This window comes from Antechinus flavipes, chromosome 3 (assembly GCF_016432865.1).
Source record: "Antechinus flavipes isolate AdamAnt ecotype Samford, QLD, Australia chromosome 3, AdamAnt_v2, whole genome shotgun sequence".
NCBI lineage: Eukaryota > Metazoa > Chordata > Mammalia > Dasyuromorphia > Dasyuridae > Antechinus > Antechinus flavipes.
In genome coordinates, this window is record NC_067400.1 from 398,128,598 (window position 1) to 398,154,438 (window position 25,841).

Consider the following 25,841-nt stretch of genomic DNA (forward strand, 5'->3'; position numbering starts at 1 on the left):
AAGTTAAAAGATTTGATCAAGGTCACACAGAGAAGAACTCCCTAAAACCTCTGACTCCAAATTCAGCATCCTTTAGAGTGTGCTACTAAAAAGTATGGTTTGTTTATACTAAATTACATAATACTTATATTACATATTATAATAATAATTTTTGGTATTTTAATTGACAATACCTGTTTCAAAAATATTTTATTAAAGATAATTGTTTGAGATCATGCTCCATCCCAAGAAATGTTCTTAAATGAAAATTCCCTAGTAAAAATGTTATATTATGATTCATATTATGTGTTTAAAGCATTTTCCCAGTTATTTTCTTCCTTGAAGAAAAACTATACTATAAAAAAACCTGGTCTGCTTCTATGACCTTAGTATTTATGACTTTATCTATTTTCATGACTTTTAAAATCTGAATTTACTGCTGTCTAGCCATTGCCTTCATGCTTGTCTTTCATGCTTGATTAGGCCACTGAAGTGGCTCATTATAATTCTAGCAGAAAAGGTATTTGCAAGACCTGTACAATAACTTTAAAGCTCTGCAAGTAATAAGTTATATTGTCTGAAAGTTCTGAAGAGCACTCACTATTCATTATACTTGCTGTACAAATTTTATATAGTAATGTTGCTATTATAAAGATAATTCAAAGATTCTTATTCATTCAGGATACGAATCATGCTTCTTGGTTTTCAGAAGAGTAACTTCATTGTCAAGGTTCAAAAAACACTTGCTACCATGTGAAAAGTAATATTTGACTGTGTCCTGGGAATGAATATGTACATATTTCACAAATACATACCCAATTCTTAGAACAGATGTCACTTAAAACTTGATATAAAAATGCATCGTTATTTTAGTATTTTCATAAAAATAAACTTTTTTGAAGAGAATGTCAAACATTGAATTAGCTACTGATAACATATAGAGAAGAAATTTTTTGTCTTAGTTCTTCTCAGACTTCATGTTTCTTTTTTAATTATCAAAACCCAAAGGGAAAAACCTTTATTACTATAATTTATTTAAAATAGTAATCAACAAAATCCTGATGTTAGCATTAGAAAAACAATTTAAATTAAAAATAAATTTGAAAAGAAACTCAATCATAGGTTCACTTCTGGGTTAAATTGTGTCCTAATTATCAAAAAATAAGTTATTATAAACCTATTGACTTTACTTCCTCTAGCCTAATATATACTGGCTAATCCATGTCCGAATTGGCATACAAAGACTTCTTTAATGAAACACTCAATGCCATATCTAACAATTTGCTTTTTCTAACTTTGGTAAGATCAGACTGAATCCACAAGGGTAAAGGGTAAAGGCTGTGCAAGGAAGGATAAAGGAAGAGAGGAGGAGGGGTTAGAGAGAGAAAGAAAGAGGGGAGGAAGGGAGAGAGAGAGAGAGAGAGAGAGAGAGAAGAGAGAGAGAGAGAGAAGAGAGAGAGAGAGAGAAGAGAGAGAGAGAGAGAGAAAAGAAGAAGAAAAAGGAGGGGGAAGAAGAGGAGGAGAAGGAAGCAGGAAGGGAAAGAGAAGGAGGGAGGGAAAGGGGAAAAGAAAATCTATTTACTCTAGATACATTTATAAGGAGAGGATTCACCTCAGTTATTTATTATGTATGAAGGATACCATTGCAGGTATGACAGAATTTCTCTTTGAACTGACTAAGGTACTTACTTACTCCCATTAGGGTCTTTATAAAATTATTAGAAAAATTGAGACCAAGACATTACAGTGTCTGGCAACACAGAAGAGAGAAACCTACACCTGAGAAGAAATTATTTGAGAAGAAAAAGTGTTTTAGCTTTTTTCTAGGACTCCTACTCTCCCTGGACTCATTTGTCTGAGAATGTACCTCATGAACTTTGGAGAACTGTAGAACTTAGTTTGCCTACTGGTGTCATCCAGTGCTTTCAGAACTCATGATTCAGTGTCTCTCTGTGTACTAGGAGCCACGATAAGGAAGGTCATCTTCAAAATTATACAAAGGAGCAAGTAAATAAATTATACCATACCCAAAGTGATATTCTTGAGCACTCACAAAGGGAAGACAAAGGACTTAGAGCAAATAGGAAGGCCCATGTGCTTTCTGTGTTTGAGCCCAACATTCTCCTAAACTCTGCATATACTTTCAATAAACTGTAGTATGCATTTTGAGTGGAGAATGCTTCATACCAACTTTTCTTACTATACTACCTCAGTAAATATTCCTTTCTAGAAGTTCATTAAGTCTGGATGAATAAGTGAGAGAGATACTTATCTAATGGTAGGAAATGCACTACTGGGAGCTCAAGAGCCATAGAATTAGGAGATATAATTAAACCGTCAGGACTACTCTAAGTTAATAGTTAGCTGAGCTCTGAGAACCTGACTCTTCAGTGAGAGTAAGAGTTGCAACAACAGCTTCAGAGCATGTGAGACACTTAAGAGACAAATAACTCTGAGGTAGGATTTTGTGATATAAACTCTCCCCTTTTCTCCCTGCCCTACTTAAGGGCCAGAGATAGAAAAGTATATTGAATGAGAATGGGAATCAACTTTAAGAGGTTCGGGCCTGTTTAAAAAAAAAAAAAATCTAGCTTAAAATGTAGTACACAAATTAAGTTTTTAAATTCATTTGCTAATGCAGTATTTCCAGCAAAAGACATGCCAGATAAACAATTATTCTCAAAGAGTTTTCACAAATTATAGAACTTTTGATTCTTACTACCTTTACCAAAGCCAATGTTTTATTTACAACTGGAATCTTTTTAAAAACTCTTATATTCTTTGTTATTCTGAAAATTTATCTAACAAATAAACAGTACTATCCTTATTAACATATTATTATTATTAACATTATAAACATATATAATGAAGTACTGACTTATTTTAACAAAAATACTTATAAATGTTTATATAAAGGATGTATGATCAAACATTTTTTCCAAACAACAAAAAAAAAACATTTATTTTTAATGAGATTATTGTTCTCTGCCCCACTTTTTATATGACCACAGTATATTGGCCTCAAAACACATATTCTAAATTTAATTTCTTTAGATTTCCATAATGCTTTATAATAAAAATTTTCAATAGCACAATAAATAAATGCATGCTGGTTCTATATGTAGATAAATCAGTAGCTGACAGGAACAAAATTATATTATACATAACAACAAGGGCTTTCTGATGCTTATAAATAGTTATATCATTGATACAGATTCTTATTAATTGTTCACTAGTGAAAATATAATTACTGGAACAACATCTAAATAAATATGTTGATCAAATCATTTTATTTTGCCAGGATGGCCTGGTCTACTGTTCATCTAATGAACAACTCTGAAGGAAGTACTTTAAAACTCTTTGATTTTGTTTGTGTGGGCAATTTTCCAGGATTATTTCTCTAAGCTGCATCAAGTAAATCCTTTTCCCTAACCCCCTTTTAAGTATTATCTTCTCCTATTAGGACAAAGTAATTACCTAAAAATGCTGTATTTATCTATCTTTATGTCTTAAGTGCCGCAGACTGTGGCCCTTCTTCAACTTAATATGATTTTTGAGAGCTTTGTGGCTAGAAATTTCATCATCCTGTTGCTAGTGGTGTTATGAACCTCTCAGAACTTAGAATAGCATAATCAGCAACAAGAAGTTTAAAAGGCAAGAACTAACAATTTCTTTTCCAGTACATAGAGAAAGTAGGGGAATTTTATAGTGACCTGTGTTGTTGGTCAAGTGACTTTGATCTATGCTCATAACGAGCCTAGTTTCCCTATAAGAGAAGTGCAAAACTCAAGATAATGCCTATATTCCAAGATATTAGATCAATGAAAAGTTCTTTTAAAAATATGAAGTGGGGCTTCAGTGTAAAAAAGAGAAAGTAAAAGGATTTTCAAAAGGAGAAAGAAATACTGACTTAAGTATTAAAAGGTTGAAAAGTCACAGAGACACTGGAGAGGAAGAAAGGAAAAAGGACTTTCATCTACTAGTGGAGCTAAAAAACAAAACAAAAAAAAAACAAAAAAAAAAAACAAACAAACAAAAAAAAAACAAAAACAAATAAGTTTGAGACTCTTTTAGAAGAAGGAGGGAATTGGATGCTCAGAAGGGAAAAGCTACTTGTCTTCTAAGGAATGACAGATCAGTAGGTTTTAATAGATAAGAAGTCATTGTTATCCAGTAAGGGTAATAGAAAGAAGATAAGATTAACAGTTATATATATAAAAAGAACTTTCCTTACAAAAATAGGTGCCTAAAACCTTATCTTGTGATTTATATGGGCATATGCAAGATATTGCCAGAAAGAACCTAGGAAACACAGTCAAATGTTCTTTTGCAAGAATTAAAGAACAAGAGAGTGTTCTAATCTTATTGCCCAGTAAAGGCAAAAGCTGAAGAAAATAAAACAGATTTGAGTAGTTAGTAAATGATTTGGTTAAATAATATTATCTGATCTGGATTTTTGGATCACAGCTTAAAATATAAACCTAAAAAGCTCCTAGCCAGGAATATAGTATATCTCACATAATCTGAAAAGACTGAATTTGCCCAAAGTCTTTCAAATGCAATCAGCAATTCTTTAAACTGAAAAAGAAAGAGGAAAAGATAACATTGCTCACCAATGTATACCCACCAAGCAAAAATATAGATAGATAGATAGATAGATAGATAGATAGATAGATAGATAGATAGTTAGATAGATAGTAGGTATGATGAATTACCATTTAGTAGGTTTGATGAATAACCAGAGATCTTCAGTTCACAGAAGAATATAGAAGAAAAAAGTCATTAATAAAACCCATCTCAAAGCTCCATTGAGAAATGGAAAAAAAAAAAATGTACACAAATAAATTACCTAATGCAGAGGTAAATTTGGTCTTACACATTTGACTAAGATTTGGTAGAGTGATACTCATGATTGGTATATATCTCTGCATGAAATGTTTTTATTCAAAACAAGGTAGATAAACAAGTCCTAGTTGGGAGCTATCTTGTATGTTAATACTATTGTAATCAGAACCCAGAGAAAGGAAGCATAGTATAGAAAGAAGTAGTTGAAGATCCATGGAAGAAGAAATATAAGTGATATTTGTCATCAGATTTAATTCATGTATAGACTATTAGAGCAGAAAGATGTGAAATTTGTAAGAGAGATTTGTAAACTTTCAAGACAGAGTGATGCCAGGAGAGTACAGTTATCTAGACATTTATTTGGAATTTTGTCTCTTTCAGAAGAAGAAATTATCATTTCATGATGTGAATTATCATAGATAAGTTCACCTTTCAAAAGTTATGTCAAGAAAAAAAAAACATTATTCTTTTTATAAATCTCACCAATGAGTAAAAATTGTTGCTAGAGTGAATTATTGCTGAGAGTCTTGGAAGGAAGTAGTTATAATCCTATGGAGTTTACAACAACAAAAAAAAGGAAAGTTGAAAATAGTCTGAAATACACCCTAAATTTTGGGAGAACATATTTCAAAAAGTTTTAAAGCAGTTTTTCTTAAAAATCATTTTTTTTTTTTTTTGCATTACAGCAACCTGGTAAAGCCTATGAACCCTTTGTTAGAATAATGTTTGATGCTTATATTGACAACTGAAGGAAGAGGGAAAGAAATAAACATTTATGAAGCAACTACTAAGGCCTGGCATTGTGCTAAAAAGCTTTACAAATACTGTCTCATTTGATCCTTTCAGGTGCTATTAATATTTCCATTTTATAGCTGAAGAAATGAGGCAAACATCACTTAAATGAATTGCTCAGAGTGTAATACCAAATTTCGTCAAGTCAGTGAAAATAAAGATATAGAAAGAGTTTTTTGGGAAGAAAGCAGAGTAGGCCAGAAAACTTTTGGCTCTCCAAATTTCCTCCACAAAAAAGCACAGAACATTGCTTCAGCGGGAATGTAGAACAGTAGAAATAAACAAAAGTCCAAATAAAGCAGTATTTCTCTTAAGACAACCTAAAAAATCCCCAGGAAAGACCAGACTTCCAGGGGCAAGCTTGGCCTGAGTGAAGTACAACCATCTCTATGTAAGAAACAAATCCTGGCGGCAGCTGGGGTTGAGAAGCAGCCTCAGACTTATATACAATGTGGACAACTGATACTGAGCAGAAAATTGAAGGACCTTCCACTTTTGAGGGAGATAAGCCTAACAGAATTGTGTGAATGAGACCTTCCAAGGCTGGGATACTTCTATGTGGGAGAAGGAGCTAGGATACACTTGGTAAGTACACTAGCAGAATAACAGGGACTGTGGGCACTTTCAGGAGAGCAATTCCTTCTTTCAGTTCCAGGCCACACAGGACAATTTCAGGTCTGAAGGAAGCAAGGTTTGTATGATTAGTTAGAGATAGAGAAGATATTCACAGGAAAATAATGGAGCTAAAAAAGCCATTTCTTTTTCAATAAGAAATGTCAAATGATCCCAAGCACAAAAAGCATTCTTAGAAGAACTTAAAAATAATCTTTAAAATCAAATAAGATACTTAGGAAATTAGGGGAAAAAATAAGATTAATACACGAACATTAAAAATAGAGTCAACACACATGAAATAGAGAATCAAAAACTTGAGGAAGAAAATATTTCCTTGAAAACTAGAATTGGGAAAAGGGAATCTAATGACATTCTAAAACACCAAGAAATAATAAGACAAAATCAAAAGAATGAAAAAATATAAAAGAATGTGTTATGGGACAGAACTTTGAACTTGAAGGTTCTTGCAAGGTACTAGGTGGAATTGATGAGACAATGGTTATTTAGTTTAGCATGATGTTTAATAGTTCTCTAAGTTCAGTATGATTGATTTAATCTTACAACAAATAATGGTTTCCTAGTGAAATAATGATTGGTTTATGCTCAGTATAGAGCATATAAGCTAGGAACCCCAGCCAGGTTCATTCAGAGGCAGAGAAGACAAGAGAACTGAAGGCAGGAGCTTGAGCACTCTGAACCAACGAGAGAGATTCATTCGATCTTCAGTCAGGCTCCTGGGGGACTGAGAGATTTAGATAGAGAGCTAGAGTAAACAAGCAGACTGAAGGCTGAAGCACAAGCCCTTGGACTCAGATTCTTTTATCCCATCTCATACCACCTTGGTGGCAGGCTCTCCTCCTTAGTTTCTCCACTGAAACCAAGACTCCAGAAGGCCTTTAAGAAAGTTAACTGGGCCCCAGGAAAGGAGACAAGACTTTGAAAGAGATAATAAAAGATTTGGACTTTAACACCTGGCTACTCTTGTGGTAATTACTGAACTTAAACGAAGGCTGCTTCCAGAGACCCTAAGAAAACCAAACTAAGAACATCACGAGAATGTGAAACATTTCATCAGAAAAAATAACTGATCTAGAGAACAGATAGGAGAATATAAGAATAGTCAGACAACCTGAAAATTATGATTTAAAAAAAGAGTCTTGATATATTATTAGAAAAAATTATCAAGGAAAATTGCCATGGAGTATTAGGACAAGGCGGCAAAGCAGAAATAGAAAAGATCCATGGTAGGAGTTCTTGTTCTTCTTTAAAATATAATAGTTCTCCCTGGGAGAGAGAGCAGGTTTCTCGGGGAGGTTTTCTGGAGGCAGCCTTAGTATCAGTTAAGAGTAAATAATCACCGAAAACGCAAAGAAGAAGAAGAAGAATCCACCCATAACCACCTGAAAAAGATCCCAGGAGGAAAATTTAGAGCAATATCATAGCCAAGTTTCAAATTTTCCAGGTTAAGGAGAAAATATTGGAAGCAACAAGTACAATAAGGATTATACAAGACTCAGCAATTACTGTGTTGAAGGATCATAGGTCTTGGAAAACTTCATTTCATAAAGCAAAAGAGTTGGAGTTACTGCCAAAGTAATCTATTCAGCAAAGTTAAGCATAATCTTGAATGAAAAAAAAAATGGACACTCAACAAAAACAAAAAAGAAAGATTTTCAGGTATTTTTGACAAAACAATAAAACTTATGAGAAAATTCTACATATATATCTAGGAAAAATGAAAGAAAAATAAGAAACATAAGAGACTCAATAAGGTCAAATTAATTATTTCTTATATATGAAAATATCAGTTCTCTTATGTATCATTTTTATTTAAGTAGTTTGAAAGAAAGACTTGAGCTGAGCTGAGTCCAGGTTATTGGTTCTTAAAAAAAGTTATTGATTCTTAAAAAAAAAAAAATTGTGGTGGGGGGGAGAAAAGGAGCAATTATTCTATATAAATAAGGCACAAAAGCCAGAACAGGGAAAGGAATATAAAAAAATGCTGAAATGTTACTCTCATTGGGAATTGGTTAAAAAGGGAACAACATATATATCTAGAAGGATATAAAAGTCTTCTGAATTCAGAAAAAGAGAAGAGGTTCAAGGATAGAATAGAGATAAGAGAGGGAGTTCTAGAGGTGTGGGTACATTAAAGAATAAGTAGAAGGTATGATAAAGCAGAGAAGTAAGGAGGGATAGAAATAGGGTGAGAAGAATAGAGGGAAAATAGGAAAAAGGAAAATTTAAATAAGTAATTATACCTTAGAATGTGAGTGGGATGAATTTGCTCATAAAATGGAAACAGCAGATTAAAATTTTGAATTCTACAATACATTGTTTTCAGGAAATGCTATAAAATGATAGATACATGCATAAATAAAAAGGTCAGTAGAATTTATTACATAAAAAGCAGAGGTAGTAAGCATGATCTCAAACGTAAAAGCTCAGAGTTAATAAAAAGAGAAAAATAGGGAAAATACACTATATATCAGCCATATTAATCAATATTGTTTTAGACTATTTAAAATAACTAGACAGTATAAGGATGGAATAGTGCTGTGATGTTGGAAGTGACTTGGTAAAGTTAGAAAACTATGGAAAGACTTGGACAAAGAAGACCTTCAGAGAAACAGAAGAGAAATAAGCCAGTGTAGTCTTACATAGATTCTGAGTGTAGAGAAAGCAGAGATTACTCAATTATTATTTTTAATTTGTTTTCTCTAAACAAATATTAAGACATTAGAGTAGGAAAAGATAGAATAAAAATAGATAATAACAAGGTGAGGAAGGATCTATGAAAACACTTATTGCACTTGATCAGTTGAACGAATTAAATCTTATGAGGTTAAAAAACAGGAAGAAGTCATTGCTGAGATGACAGATGAAAGACCATCAAGAATGAGTGGAGAACCATTACCCTGGAGAAAAGTAAATATTGTCCCAGTTCTCAAAAAAGGGAAGAGAAGGATATTTGAGAATAAAATAAACCAATGTCTTTAAGATCAATTCCTGACAAAATCCTGTAACATATTATTAAAGATATGGTTAATAGACATCTAGAAAAGGAAAGAGTAATCACAAAGAGCCTAGTTTAGCTTTATCAAAAATAAGTCATATGAAATTTGCCTTACTTTTTTTTGGACTATTACTAAACTAACTTATCTAACTCTTAGTCGAATTTGAAAAAAAACATCTATTTTCTTGCTATTGCTATTGTGTTATAGAAAATCCTTCAAATAAATGGACTCAGGGATGATATCATCAAAATTAAAGATGAGATCATTTTAAAAGCCTCTAGTTTCAGGAATGCTTAGGTATTTCTGAGACAGAAATAACTGTAGATTGCTCATTTGCTAGAGGAAACCAAGATGTTCCCATTTACACTCGTAACCTTTGAGAATAAAATTATGTTATTTGCCCTTTGAAAGTTTTAAAACCCAAAAGATAAAACAGTTCAAGGACTAAGAAGCTCAATTTTGATTTGCTAAAGGGTTTTTCTCTTAATGGAAAGCTTAGAAAAAGCTTAAGATGCCCAGTTATTGTATCTTTCTAAGTTAGGTCACATTCTGAAAGCTGTCAAGGTTCAACTTCACATTTTTTTTGAAATGTTTTATTAAATTATTTACTATAAATGATGCATTTATTAAGCACAAATAGATATAAGATCTCATTTGCATAATTTATACAAGGCAGGTGAATGTGTTTTCTCAATTTATTCTGTTATTTATTTATTATTCTTTTATTATTCTAAAATTGATTTATTATAACATTCTATTGTTTATATGTAAATAATAGAATGTTATTATTCTGTTGTTTATATATTTATTACTATAATTATTCTATTATCATTTCTATTAGCTGCTATTATTATTATTACTCTGTTATTATTTCTCTAATTGCTAACATAATTTGTTATTTTTTCTTTGAAAATAAAATATTTTTATAATTATAACTTTCTTACAGTTAACTTGGCCAGATCTATGCCACTTAGGTAACTATCCTTTGTTTTTAGTTTCCCTTAGCTTTTAGTCAAATTTAAAATCAAAATGGCTATGGAGGACTTGAAAAACATAAATTAACCATTTTGACAAATTATAATACAAAACTATTCTTATTTTCTGATATGAGTTTCATCCTGACTCCAAATTTAAATGAATCAACTTATTTTCTAGACAAGCTTTATTCCCATTCTTCTAAATATAAATGAAAAAGCCAGACATCTCTTTATGTTTGTAAGCATGCAGTGCTCACAAAATTTATTGCGCTGCCTTGATTTTAAACAAATAAGCAAAAAAAAAAAAAGTATTTGTAAAGAAGGAGAGAAGAATAGTTAAAAAGTAAGCACATTGGTTAAATAATGCCACTAAAATTAGCAACAAAATTGTTACTATACTAAATAGAAGCTTGCAATAATAGATTTAACTAATACCAGAGAAGGAGTCAAGCAATACAATAATGGCTGAATCAAAGAAAGAAAAATGCATTTAAAGTAGATATAAGCACTTAGAAACAGGCCATAAAATCCAGAAACATATGTCAATGAAACAATGGTTGAAACATTTCAAAGTCAGTTAAAGCATGCAAATGTTAAAATTTAGGTTGCAAAAAACTGCTGTGAAATGATTATGGAAATTATATACTAACCATCTCTGGCGCTACCCGCCGTGAAAGCAAAAGAAGATAAAAAGACATTAAGAAAGTATTAGAAGCAATCAAAGTAGAGTAATGCAGCTTAGTAATTGCAGAGCAAATCATTCTAATGCTTATGAAATGTTTTAAATACTCAAATTGAAAAATTAATATTAAATACTAGTCATACTACAGGTTTCAGAAATGAATACAAAAAAGACAATTTAAAAGAAACTTGGAAAATGAAATCTAAAGAATAAGTCTGGACTAATGATAAGAACTTATCTTCTTACCCATAAATGGACTGTATCAATCATTTTGAGACTAAAACATGGCTCATTAGCATTTTCACTTTGCTCAAACAATGAGTGTTATATAGGGAACCTTTAGGGTAGATATACAAACACAATGACTTATACTTTACCTTTTGCACACCTCCAAAATGTATCCAGAGTTAATACACTCTCTTTTCTTGCCAATATTCCACTTATATATGAATCAATAATATGAATTTTCACTTTCTAATAAATGTTATTTACTTTTAATGCCTGTTTTACTTACTACATATCCTCACTAAATCATGGTAATGGTAACATTTTGGGGTCATTTAAAAAATAAAACATTTTGAAGGAATGTCCAAACTTGTTCCAATGGATTGGGCTCATCTTTGTATTAAATGAGTTTAGAAACAACAACATAAAGGTATGAACTGAAGAATTAATGGGTAATTAACTCTCTAAGAGTTGTCTCAGTTTCAGAAAGGTGATGAAATTTGCCCATGTCATTCAGCTAGTAAAGGCCAGAGATGGGATTTTAACCTAGGTTCCCCTGACTCTAGGATCAGCACTTGATAGCTTGCCATATTGCTTTGTTACTAGCAATTTTGAAAAAGATCAATAAGCAAGATCAATCTCCACTATCACTTAAAAAAAATGAATCCCTATCAAATTTCATGGGATTTTTGCTGGGTGTGGGGAAAGAAATGGGGAGAGGAGGGTTTACAAACATATTCACAATACATCTCTCATATATATACACACACACATATATACACATATGTATGTGCATATACATATACATGCCTCTCATATATACACACAACGAAAACATTTTTACCATCCAAAGATTAAACTAGTTATTTTTTCTATTAATTGAATGTGCATGTATGAGCGGTAAAGAGAGAAGGGGAAGAGGAGACAGGGAAAGAAAGACAGAAAGAGAGAGACAGACAGACAGAGAGGGAGAGGAAGAAAGAGAGAAAGAGAGAGAGACAGACAGAGAGAGAGACAGAAAGAGAGAGGGGAGAGAGAGAGAGACAGACAGACAGACAGAGTGACAGAGAGAGAGAGAGACAGAGAGACAAAGACAGAGAGACAAAGACAGAGAGAGAGAGAGAAACAGAGAGGGAAAGGGGGAGAAGGAGAGGAAGAGGCAGAGGAGAGGGAGGGAAGGAAGAGTAGGGGAAATATATACACACACATGCATATTGGTTAGGCATTTATACACATGCACATTCTATTAATGGCAAAAATAACCCCCCCCCAAAAAAAAAAAACTAGTCTGATCTTTAGATATTAGAAATAATTTCTTATCAAGCCTATGTTCAAAGAATTTCCCAATTGGAAATGTTTTACTCTTTTGGCAGAACATTAGGCTATTATTTTAGTAGAGGTTACCCCCAAAATGCAAAATATCTTTAATACTCCCAAACCAGAGGCAGAGTGGCAGAGTAGACTCTACAGAAGTCAACCAACTATTCAATGCTTTAGGCAATCTTTAAAACTGTAAATTGCAGAGTAAATATCTATCCCTATTAGTAGAGAATTTTTTCTATCTGTGAAATCAAAGTTTCAGTTTTAAAAAGAAAATACATGGGAGTATGAATGTATATGTACATGAAAACAGACACAGAGAAAAAGAGAATCAGAGGAAAGAGACAAGGAGAAAGAGATAAAGCAGAAACAGAAAAGGGCATGTGCTTGTCCCAGATGTAAAATACATTAAAAGATGGAGCATCCTTCTCTAAAGTTTTTGTTGCAATATTTTAAGGATTAGAAACACACCAAACACTTATTTTCTGATTTTTAACCTAAATATTATACTAACATAAAACTAGCTAATGGTGACCAAAAAAACTTTTTTTAAAAAATTCTTTGGCTATTCTCCTTAAAAAAGTAACAGGCCAGACTTATGTACAGATAAATGTTTACAGACAAATACAGTTTATTCTAGTAATAAGGAAGTAGTCACCTGCATCTCATCTAATTTTGATTGAATATCAGGAGGGAAGTCACCTGCTCCACAATTAAAAGGATCAAAAGGTTCTGCTCCAAAAAGGTCCCGTTCTAGGATAAAGGAAACAAACAATGTAGTAGCATGAAAATCACAAAACTCAGGCAATGAAAGCATAGATTATTTTAATGGGAATATTATTCACTTTGATTAAGTATACTGCTCACATGAAATAATTATTTGGCCAAGTCTCCATTTTAATTTTGTGTTATGTCAACATAGGCTCTTATTAATTAAATGATGGCTTAAGGAAAGATCTAAAGAGCCCAGACATACTTTATTAAATACTATTATATTTTACTAAGAACACATGTTAATAATCTATTCAGTTAAAGAAAATTTAACTCATAAAATTTAAAAGATCTTAAGTGAAGTTTTGGAAATTTTTGTATATTTTTAAAATATGGAATTGAAAAACACCAGTAAACAAGAGCATTTCTCTATATTTGTGTTTCTTCACCTGAGGTCCACAAATTTGGTTTTGCCCAAGCTTAGCACAGTGCCTGGAACATAATAGGTGCCAAGAATGAATTCTTGCTGTTAACTTTATTTAAACATAATTTATTTTCTTGCTAATAACAAATATTTTATTTTATGCATTTAAAAACATCACTCTAAGATGAGTTCCATAGATTTCACTAGTGGCAAAGGAGTCCACAATGAAAAAAAAAAAAATTACCTTATCCTACAAAGGAAAACAGAAAGGAGTCTGCATTTGAATTTCACAGATAGTCTGGGTCTTTGGTTGTTGTTACTTTGTTTGTTGTTGTTTTAACATGCCTTTACAACACTAGTTAACAATCTAATACACCATTATAAGTATACTATGATTATGATTTCCTGTTTATAAAATTTGTTTAACAAATATTCATTTATTCTGTAAAAGGAACTCTTCTAGATTCTATGAAAGATACAAAGATGTATGTTTTTTTTGACTCAAGCAATACAATAGCATTAATATTATTCTCAATGTCACAACAAAGTATCAAGAATGTAATACATGTTTTACAAATTTGTGGTTTACTAATCCACAAAACAAATGAGCTATATTGATTATGGACAAAACACACAAACACACACACACACACACACACACACACACACACACACACACACACACACACACACACACAGAGAGAGAGAGAGAGAGAGAGAACAGCTGTACCTTTATATTCTGTTGGCCAATAAAAATATTAGTGGCTTAATTAAGAAACACAAAAATCCTCTGGAGTGATTTAGAAAGGGATCTGACAGTTCATATTTACCTTATATTATATAATTCTTTAGCTAAAGAGATCAAAATAGCAAACTGTACTTTAAGAAAAATATAAACATAAATGCTGATAAATTTCTCTAACTGTAGAGAGGCTAGAGAGACTTGATTAATAAATTTGAAGCAAAGAGGATAAAGGTTTTCAATATTCATTAGCCGTTTCAACTCTGTTAAAATTGTATCCAAAAAAACATTTCTCTTATTCTTAATTTAAGAAATAAAACAAGTATTTCAAAGCATAGGATGGGGAGGGGGAACTGTAAATGAAACTGCAAATCTCTTGTGTAGTATTTCTATTTTTTTGAATTATATGATAAGATTAAGATGTCATTGTTTTATTTTTTTTCTTCTTTCCTCTCCCTAGAAATGGCTGTTGTTAGACACAAATATATGTGTGTGTGTGTGTGTGTGTGTGTGTGTGTGTGTGTGTAACTATTCTATACATACTTCTATTTATTTCCCAATTAATAGGCATATCTGTAATTTCTAGTTCTTTGCCACTATAAAGAGAGCTACTGTAAATATTTTTAGAGGATATGGATTCTTTTCTTTTTTCTCCTAATCATCTTGGGAAACACTCTAAAAATTGTATTGCTGATGTCAAAGGGTATAAGCATTTTAATAACTCTTTGGGCATAATTCCAAAATGTTAACCTACTTCTTATCCCCTATTCCTACCTTCTAATCAGTCTAGTAAGTTTATAGTAGCCAGTATAAAGTGGCAATAGCAGGAAATAAAATTGCATAGGAGAACCTAGACATATAATTCATCGCAAAGATAAAAGAAGCATAATTTACAAATTTTTCATATATTAAGCAAAAATCACATCCTGGTAATATGTGCTGAATCATTGGAAGCCTCCTAGACACTGCTACCAGGATCTTTTGGTGTCTTATATGTAAATCCCAGACAAATTCTAGATCTCAACATTAAAGTCAGCATGTTGTCAAATGTTGCTGAGAATTTTGAGATGATATGGATATGATACTTCTATAGTTTTACTGACAACTTTGAACTAATTCTAAGGGGACATAGATAAGTAAGTCTGTACCCCCTCAAAAACCCTGTAAAAATAAGAACTCCAACTCTTGCTTCAGGGTTCTCCTCCATCTCCTCAGGTCTATGATCCCAAACTAATACACCATTAGGTGAGTGATGGTCTCTGCCTCTTCCTCCTCCCCATCCTTTTCTTCAGGTGCTTACCAGCCTTCCACATCCCCTGTACCCATGCCCTCTGTATCTGTACTTTCTGTGTTGTTTGCCTCGCACCCCTTAAAGTTATTGAGGTAGGATTACAGGCCTGTTTCCTACTACCAATCTGGTATTTCTCTGTGAATGCTCAAAGAACAAGATATATCTGCTCCCATTTCATAACTGCATAAGTTATCAGTTCACCAATCCTTATCATGCATAGAAAAAATGGAGAATATTAACAGCCATTTCTTCATAGGAATATCACTTAGGTCTATTTGAGGAAGTAGAGCCTTGGTAGCGTTTTCCTTAGCCATTGGTATCTCCCACACTCTAAGGAACCTTCTAAATCTTTTAAGTCTAAAATAAATGGATTACCTTCCATTTATATTGTATATACAATTTTTTGCATGTTATCTCCCCATTAGAATGAAAGTTTCTACAGGGCAGGGCTTGTGTTTTTGGTCTTTACTTTTAATGATTTAGTCCAATACTTAGCATGTAGATAACATTTAATAAATGTTTGAGGACTAAATAGAAATTCCATGGTTTTCTGACCATGAGCTAAATGAAAGTTGAACTGAGAGCCTCAGAAGAGGCAGAAAAACAGAAAAGTTTGAGGAAACGATCAGAGACTCCTTTCCAGTTCTCCATCTTAAAGCTAATTACTAAAATATAATCTTATGGTAAACATCTATTTTCTTCTCTGTGGAGATTGGATGAGGAGAAGACCTCTGACTGAGCTGACTGAGAATAGCTATAGTTCTTCTCTGGAAGGGACTCTTATTTACCACTTTCCCACCCACTGTGCCCTTCCTCTGTTCCACCTCCCTATAGATAATGAAGGGGTTGAAAGATCTTGCTAACAAAGCTGGAGACCTCCTCTGAAAGGAAGAGGATTAGAAACCACAATATTCTTAGCAAATGTTAGACCGGCATTAGATAAACAGGAAATGAGCCTGGAAAAAAGGTCAGTTGAAAAGGAGCTATAATATTCAGCAGTGATCAGTGGAGACACCCAGTAGGAAGCAGCTGGGAAGCAATGCCCAGGGAGGATCAGAGTTCACTATGCTGTGGTGTCAGAAATATGAGCTGCCCCCTCCCCCCGCCATGTATATGTACTCTGACTCCATGATGTTACCATGTGTGTAGTCCCATACATGATTACTCTGCATACTATTTTTTTTTACTGAGATTATGTGTATTTGTGGTTGAGAGAACTGAACATTTGGAGGGGGCGGGAGATGTGCTCTGCTATTACTTTTATTACTCTATTTCATTACTTTCCCTTGCTTTGAAATATTTACTCTGGTCAATTAATTAAAAAGACAAAACTCTTTGGGGGCTCATGAATAATATTTTAGAAAGGATGCTCACTTACAAAGTATCTGTAACCTGGGATTCTTTTCTGGGTGGATAAGTTAACTCCCTAACATAGAAGAGGAAAGTTAGAATAGTCATCCCCAAAGTTCTCTGGAACAAGAACAAAGTTTTAGAATGAAGATTACAAACAAAACAAAACAAAAACAGATGTTCTGTGGAGTCTCAAGGCTCAGCTCAAATATCATTTACTACCTTACAAAGTCTTTCTTTAATCATTACTGCCACATCCCCAATGTTGCGAATTTTCATTTCTGGTTAAGCTGTTTTCACATATGTGAAAACATATTGAATCTTTTCAGAATTTAAACCCCATGAGGACAAGGACTATTTATTTTTTTTCTCTGCTGTAGTGTCAGAAATATGAGCTACCCCTTCATGTATGTGTACTCTGCTCTATGTTACCATGTTTGTTAAGATTTCGTTTATTAGAATTGAATAGAGGAAAAACAAATTGATTATCTTGTGCAATGATGCAAACATATATATATAGATGATGGATGTGCACATATATATATACATGTATGCACAGACCCTTATATACATTCATATTAGGTTTTCAAAGTTCAGTTTTCTACACAATGATTTCAAATGTTTTATGACAGCAGCATTAATAATTTTATTTATAAGTTGGAATGAACTGGTTTAGGGATATAGAATTAACAATACTTTAATATGATAGTTTATTTTGTCTATAGTAATAATATATAACAAAACATAAAATATACTATAATAAGCATTATCTGGTTTGTTATGAATACCACAAAAAAAACAAAAGGAGTTGAATTGTTATAAAACGTACTTATCTCTGTAGAACGACTAGGTACTGGAGGAGGCTGTGTACCATTGCGAGTAGGTGTTGTTGACTGAGGTGTTATGGGAGAAAAAGGAACCATATCGAAGATGTCAGTGGAAGGTGATTTAGGTGTCACACTGGCTGCCTGTAATAAAGATAATGACTGTTAGGGTAATATTTCATGTGAACAAATCATAGTTCTGAACTTTCAGCATACAAATATAGGGAAAAATCAATCACTATAAAAATGTTAAACAGTTCCTAGCAAAAGGAGCAGTATCTGTTTCTGTTTTAAGTTTACAAATGATGACAACACAGAGACAACTGTAGTTAAGTATCCTGATATGAATATCTATTCCACATAGGCATTATCCATCAAATGTCTGGCTTGTTTCAGAAAATGGCAGTTTTTTTTTTCATTTTTGGCAAAACATAGAAATCCATTACTATCATAGGGAAAAAATTCAATAGCAAAAAGCAGAGACAGTTTCCCTATCTGCCAATGAGGATAAGAATAGTACTTATTTCATAGAGATGGAAGGATCAAATGAAATATCTGTAAAGTACTTAGACCAATCCCTGGCACATAGTAGGTGCTTAATAAAATGCTTACTTCCTTCCATTTCTTAGTAGTTATCTTGCTCTTGAAGGTTCCTCTAAAGTCCTACAATGATTAATTCCTCTTGGAACCTCCAATTTATTTCCTTCCTAATTCCTTGTTTCCTTCCTAATTCTCTGGACTTCTTCACCATGACTACACCTCTATATCTCATCAACTTTTCAGTTATCTTTTATGTGTTATTTTACCCCATTAAAATTATGTAAGATCCATGAGAACTGAGATTATCTTTCATTTGTCTTATATTTGCATTCCCATTTCTTAGCACAGATCCTGGAATGTAGTTAGAACTTGATATATGATTGATGATGTATCAGCTCAATGACAGACTTAGAACCAAGATCTTTTGACTGTCTCAGAAGTATTCTTCTCATGAAACCATAAAAAGGGGAAATGAATGAGTTCAGGCTGGAGTAATTATGCCCAGTTTTCAGTAAAAAGAATGTATGAATGTGTACAGTTTTGAGCATTGCTCAAATCAGGTAGTTCTGCATGTCCATTCTTCCCAATGAGGATATGCTATATGAAATAAAATTAATTTCCAGGGCATAATATCCAAATATATCTAACAAAGTATATTCCATAGCCCAATGAAATGGTCTTTTCAATACTAGATAGAATTGTGTAATGGAAAGAAAGCTGAACTTGGAAATCTGGTTTTAATTGTAAAACCTTATGAAAGTCTTTTAATTCATGTTCTATGTTTTTATGGAAAGCTGAGGAAAAAAAAGTCCTTGATTTTGAAGAGTTTAAGGAACTCTTTTCACCAAAAGAGACAAGCAAACCAAATATGACTTAGCATCTAGGATCATAGATCTAAAGCAGGCAGGAAACTTAAAGGCCACTTGGTCCAATCCCCTTATTTTAAAGAGAAAGAAAAGAGAAAGCAAATTCTAAAAAGTTGCCTAAAACAAAAGATTAAATTGGCCGGGATTGCAAAGTTAGTATGTATATAATAAATGCAATTTGAATCCACGTCTTCCTGACTTCAAGCATAGCACTTTCCATGCCACAGCTTGATTCAGTAATCATATTATAATTATAGTGTTATACCAGTCTTAAGCAGTTATAAGTTTAAGAGTCATCTATATAAATATGAAGCATTATTATTACTACCATTGCTCTTCTGTATTAAAATAATTAATTGAAATTACAGTATTCAGATGGATGCATAATAACCTCTGCTTGTTCTATGTTACTAGAATTTGGAAAAGCCCCTTAAAATTTCTGGTTTTCAAGTTCACAACTCTATCAACAATGCATTAGTGTCCTGATTTTCCTACATCCTCTCCATATTTATCACTTTTCTTTTCTGTTATATTAACCAATCTGAGAAGTGAGAGATGGTATCTCAGAGTTGCATCAATTTGTATTTCTCTAATCAAAAGTCTTTTAGAGCACTTTTTCATATGATTATTGATAGATCTGATTACTTCTACTGAAAACTGCTTGTTCATATCCTTTAATCATCTATCAATTGGGGAATGGCTTGTAATCTTATAAATTTGACTTAGTTCTCAACATATTTGAGAAATAAGGTCTTTATCAGAGATACCTGCTATAAAGATTTCCCAGATTTCTGCTTTCCTTTTAATCTTGGTTGCATTGGTTTTGTTTCTGTGAAAGTTTTTTTTTTAATTTAATATAATCAAAATTATATATTTTATAATACTTGTTTGATCTTTTGTTTCATCATGAATTCTTCCCTTCCCCATAGAGCCAACAGAACAAAGTTATATCTTGGTCTTCTAATTTGTTTATGATATCACTCTTTAATGTCTAATCATGTACTCATTTTAACAGGTTCACACAGTAAGTATCCCAAACAGAATTCAAATGCAGGTCTTCCTTACTCCAAGGTTAGCATTCTCTCTAACTCTATTTAGCTGCATCACTGAAGCACAATGAAAGGCTTATCTAATATTTAAATTGTAAAATCACAAAATCACAAAAATCATATCATATCATATAAGATTTTATTGCTAAGAACACTAAACCACAAGTTCAATCAATAAACATTTATTAAGCACCTACTTATATTCCAGGCAAAAGGGAAAATAATTCTAATGGAGGAGATAATATGCAAACACACAAATACAAGCAGTTATGTATATAAGATAAATTGGAAATAATTAAAAGAAAGAAGATATTAAATTAAAAGGGGTTTGAAAAGGCTTCCAGTAAAAAAAGGATTTTACTTGGGACTTAAAGGAAGCTAAAGAGATCAGCAGGTGGAGCCATGGAGAGAAAGTAGTCCAAGCATGGGGAATAACCATAGAAAATGTCTGGCACCAAGCGATGGAACTTTCCTGAAAGCAAAAGGCCAGGGTCACTGGATTGAAGACCACGTGCTGGGGAATAAAGGAATAAGAAGACTGGAAAGGTAAGAAAAGACTGGGGTGTGCAGAAAGAGCATTTTTATTTGATCCTAGAAGCAATAGGGAGTCCCTGGAGTTTGTTGAATTGGGAGTGGTGACACAATCAGATCTCTGGTTTAGGAAAATTGCTCAGGTAGATGAATAGAGGATGGTTAGGAGTAGGAAAGACTTAAGGGAGTCAAATTCCAAAAGTCCACCAGTAGGCTATTCCAATAGTTCAGACATGGGGTGATGAGCACCTACAATAAAGTGGGAGCAGTGTCAGAGAAGAAGGCGTATTTAAGAGATGTTTCAAAGGTGAAAATGACATGTCTTGAAAATAAGACTGGATATGGGAAGTGAAAAATGTGAATTGAGGATGACTGCTAGATTGTGAGCCTGAGGGAATGAGAAGAATGGGAAATAGTTTAGGGAGAAAGAAAGACAATTGAGTTCTGGATTACAGGTGTTGAGTGTAGATGGGTATCTAGTTCAGTACACCTGAAAGGCAGCTGAGATGTGAGATTGAAGGTCAGTAGAGGTGGGGAAGGACAGGTGGACTTTTCAGCATAGAGATTGTAATTATGCCCATGAGAGCTTATGAAATCACTAAGTAAAGTAGTGTAAAAGAGAAAAGGACCTAGGACAGAAGCCTGAAGGACACTAATGGTTAGAGGGTATGACCTGAATGAGATTACAGGAAGAGGATACAGCGAAGGTGACAGAGAAGATAAGAAAATTGGAGAAGAACAAGGAAAGAGTGGTATCCTAAAAACCTAGAAAGAAGAGAATGATCAACAGTATCAAAGACTACAGGGATATCAGGAAAAAATAGGATGAGAAAAAGTCAATGGGTTTAAATAAGAGTTCATTCGTAACTTTGGAGAGAGCATTGTCCGTGGAATGGCAACATTCCAAGTCAAATGGTAAGAAGTTAAGAGGAGAAAGTGGAGGTCCCTATTATAGACATGGTCTTTTCAAGAAAGTTCACCTCAAAGAGCAGAAGAAATATAGGAGGATCGTTAGTGGGAGTGGAAGGATCAAATCAGATTTATTTGTTTTTTTAAGAATGAGAGAGATATGGACATGTTTGAAGCCAGAAGGGAAGGAATTAATAGACAAAGAGCAAATGAAGTAAAAGACTGGTCATAATATCATTTCACAAATCCTTTTTCCTCCAAGGGCTGGAGGTTTGGCAAGAAAAGGACACAGCTAGATTTGCAAGTCCATTCTGCACAGAAAGTGAAAGAAATACCCTTCACCAGTTTTCCTCTTCCCTCAAAGGATGTTGCAGTAGAAGATAGGTCTGATAGTAGTAAAACTAAAAAAAATAAAATAAAATAAAATAAAATAGACAGAAGGCCTGAAGTCAGAGAGAAGGTTGAACCAAAGGCTCTTCACATCTCAGTATGGAGAATGGACTAGCAAGAGGAGGGGATGCTTTTCTTTTACTGACATAGATATAAGACATTGCTTTGGGACAGATGGAAGATGCCCATCTTGACCCTTTGCAACCTTTGCTCAGAGTACATGCCAACACAAGAAGGAGATGGAAAGCACAAGGTCCTCAGACAGCCTCCTCTGTGGGAGGATGGCTATGAGACATCTGCAGGAAGTTAGACTCCCTATGAAGTGGAAGATGGGAGGAGCCTGGTCTGGCTAAATTTTAGAACAAGAAGAGGCCTTAGGAATTATTTAGCCCAAGCTTGTGAATAAGGGAGCACAAGCTCTCCCCGCAAAACCTCCTTTAAATTCCTTTAAATCATGACTCTGAGGCAAATTTTAGAGCATCAGAACACAAAAATATGGAGTGGAACAATTTTCCAACTAAAGACAACTTAGAAGGTTAGCAGGAAAGGTCTGTGGCTCCAGGATGGGAGTCCAGTGAGTGCAGACCACACTAGTACAATCCCTCTCCTGGGCTTGGCTCCAGTAAAACAGGAACCAGGCCTCTGAATTAGCTGCAGCACTGGCAGCCAGGCCTCTCGGCCCAGAAACACCAGACACTACTTAGAGAGTCAGCAGGAAAAATTTGTCTCAACTAGGGCAAGAGGGCCTTGGAAAACCAGCAAACCAAGAAAGGGCAGTGACAGCTTCCAGAGGCCTCAACCCGCAGGAGGTCTCCTTACTATCTCTGAGGAAGGACTTGTTGCTTGAGCATACTAGAACTTACAAAGCCATGGGCAGCACGGACTCTCTTCACAGTCCCAAGGCAGAAAAAAATGGCCCTACAAGGATCTCTAAAAACAGATGCACAAAGGCCCTGAAGCTTGGGACATTACATCTTCTACCATGAAAACAGAGCCCTACTTTAACAGAGTAAAAAACCAAGAAGTAGATTGGGAAAATGAACAAACAAAAAAAAAATTCTGACCATAGAAACTATCTAGCAGAATATCCTCATATTGCAAAGATTTCACATTTCTATGAGGTTAAGAATTTTTAAAACTTTCCTCAGTCAGGAAGAGAGTACTTTCTTAATATTTTTATTTTAGAGAGGAGTAACTTAGGCTTTGCAAATACTAAATGATTCATTAATATCACAGGGTTAATTTATAAGTATGTGCTGTGGCTCACTACAGAATACAATTTCTTCATTTTTGTATCCACAGAGCTCAGGTCCAGGGTCTGGCTCATAGTTGGCACTTAATAAATATTTGTTGAATGGTTCCAATTACAATTGAGTGCCATTTCCATTTTATGAATAATCTTTCCCACTACAACAAAGTATATTTCTAATAAACTAAAAACATGAGTATGCATATTATACATTTTTGACTAGCCTACGACTCTGCCTTGTTTTATTAAGAGAAATAGCATGGTTTCAGGGCTCAAGAATTCATCCTGAAGCCTAAATGACATGGATTCAAATCCATCAACTTGTATATACTGGCTATTTAATCCCAACCAAGTAAATAAACCTCTCAATGCAAGAGGCAACTCTATAAGACTAAGATGTAGAAAAGATAATGAACTGCATTGGTAGAGAGTTTTCTCATTTATTAATTTCCTATAGTAATGAAGCTGTAGTTGCAGTTCTTGTCCACACAGAATAAAGACATCTATTAAAGTGGGATAAAAAAATAAATCGAAATATATAAATGGGAAAATCTATCTATGGTTATAAATTTATGCACAGGAACAGTTTAATGAATTTCTCATGTAATCAGATCATATATCCTTCACTAAACAGTGGGATTACTAATGTCTTCTTTACTAACTAGCCTGATTATTTATCTTTATATTAAAATACAATGATTCCAAATTTATCATGGTAGTGCACCAGAATTTCAGTGCTCAAAAACTTATAATTTAATCCTACTCTTTCATTTTACAGATGAAGAAATGGAAGTTTTAAAAGTCTAAATGTGAGCAGTAGAATATTTGATAAAGAGCTGGTCTTGGGCTCAGAAACACAAACTAATTGTGTTTACCTGGGCAAGCCAATTGACCTTTCAGTGCTCTGGGCAATTAAGCATATAAATTGCAAAGCAGCTGCTCATCTGCCTATACATGAGAGTTCATTACAACAAAGTTCAGTCAAAAATAATTAATCAAAGCTATTAAGAGTACACATTTCACAGTGATTTGGAGATTTGGGGGGAAGGGTAGGGGAAGTGCTCTGTGGCACTTTGCTTAGGGCAACTCTGGAAGAAAGGTAGAAAAAGAATTCTTATCTCTTTTTTATAGCTGAAGAAACTGAGTCACACAATTATTAAGTGACAGCCAGGACCTCCAGTCAGAGGTTTTGATTAGTATACTTTTTTTTTCTATTCTGTAACCATTTCTTTCAGTAATATCTAGCAGAGTACACAGTAGGGGCTCAATAAATACCTGTCACTTTAAAATTTTTAATAACATTTTTTATTTGAGCTTCAATATGAAAGTAGTGGTTGTAAAAATGATATGAAGAGTCCAAGTAGAAATTATCCATCATGTCACCAGGATTGAAAAACAAAATAAACAGTTTCTTTATGACCCATGTCATAGACCAATCATGTCTGGATAAAGATATGATTTTTAGTATCCTTACTAAGGAAATTATCTTTAAAAGGTTCCCCCAGTTAATGAACAAAATTGATTTTTAAGGGTTCTTTAAAAAAAAAACTTTATTATGATATTCAAAGAGAAAGGTATAGTGTTTAAAATATTGCACTGAATAGTCTGGTTAACTTTAGGGATGCATTTTTAGAAAAAATGATATCAGCATAACTGGGTAACAGGACTTAAGGTCTAAAGCTATACCAGTCTGTTAAAATCAAAGAAATTAGGGGCAGAAGCATCATCCCTGCTTATTTGAAACAGGAAACTAGTTTGTTGAATTTGATTCCTTATAAAGTTTGGAATTCAGGCTTAGAATATTCCAATCTCTGTGTATGTTTCAAAAATGCCAGCTCTCACCAAGTTATTAGGCTTATGAAATACGGATGAGAAAATATAGCTGCCAAATACAGAGCAATTTAATGATGTGCAGTGGCATTTTTGGCATTAGTTAAATGCAAATTCTGGTTGGTCTTTCTAAATTTAAGTGTTCTGGAACTTATTTTTAAATGTCACTTTAACTAGATAAGAACTTTTATTTAATGAAACACATACTGTACATGAAAAGAATTATTTTGTGTAATGCATCTTCTTGCTAAGATTAATATGGGGTGTCTCAAAAGTTTAATGCACTAAGTTCCAAAAGATTTTTGGGACACTTTATATTTTTTGCAAGAAAAATCAATATTTTATAAATTGTTCTACAAAGATATATAGTATCATAGCTCATCTAGATCTCACTGTTACCTCACTCACTGGTTTCACATTATGAGGGCTTTACCTGGGATGAATGAGGCTCTATCAATAATGTCTGAATTTCTATATAAAGGAAACCTACTCATCAAATAGTTAAGGACAAAGCATTAAACAATTAAGTCCTTCAAAGATAAATTTCAATTGTATAGGGTCTTTTTTTTTCTATACATTTTAGTAATTTTTAGTTTAGTCTTTAGTATGGCTGTTAACAAATAATGATTTCTTTTTTCACTCTTTATCTTCCTCTTCATAACAAATAGCATGAATTGTTTCTA

At 33.3% G+C, this 25,841-nt stretch overlaps 1 protein-coding gene across 12 annotated transcripts in view; it reads right to left on the reverse strand.

The window, feature by feature from the left end:
* Positions 1-25,841, reverse strand: part of GULP1 (GULP PTB domain containing engulfment adaptor 1) — a 409,533-nt gene that overhangs the window by 19,909 nt on the left and 363,783 nt on the right. For all 12 annotated transcript variants that reach the window (XM_051986054.1, XM_051986044.1, XM_051986042.1 and 9 more), the window contains 2 exons: positions 17,800-17,938; positions 13,111-13,205 (listed from right to left, as the gene is read on the reverse strand). In XM_051986054.1, the coding sequence (XP_051842014.1) occupies positions 13,111-13,205; positions 17,800-17,938 (234 nt within the window). The remainder of the gene's footprint in view (positions 1-13,110; positions 13,206-17,799; positions 17,939-25,841) is intronic.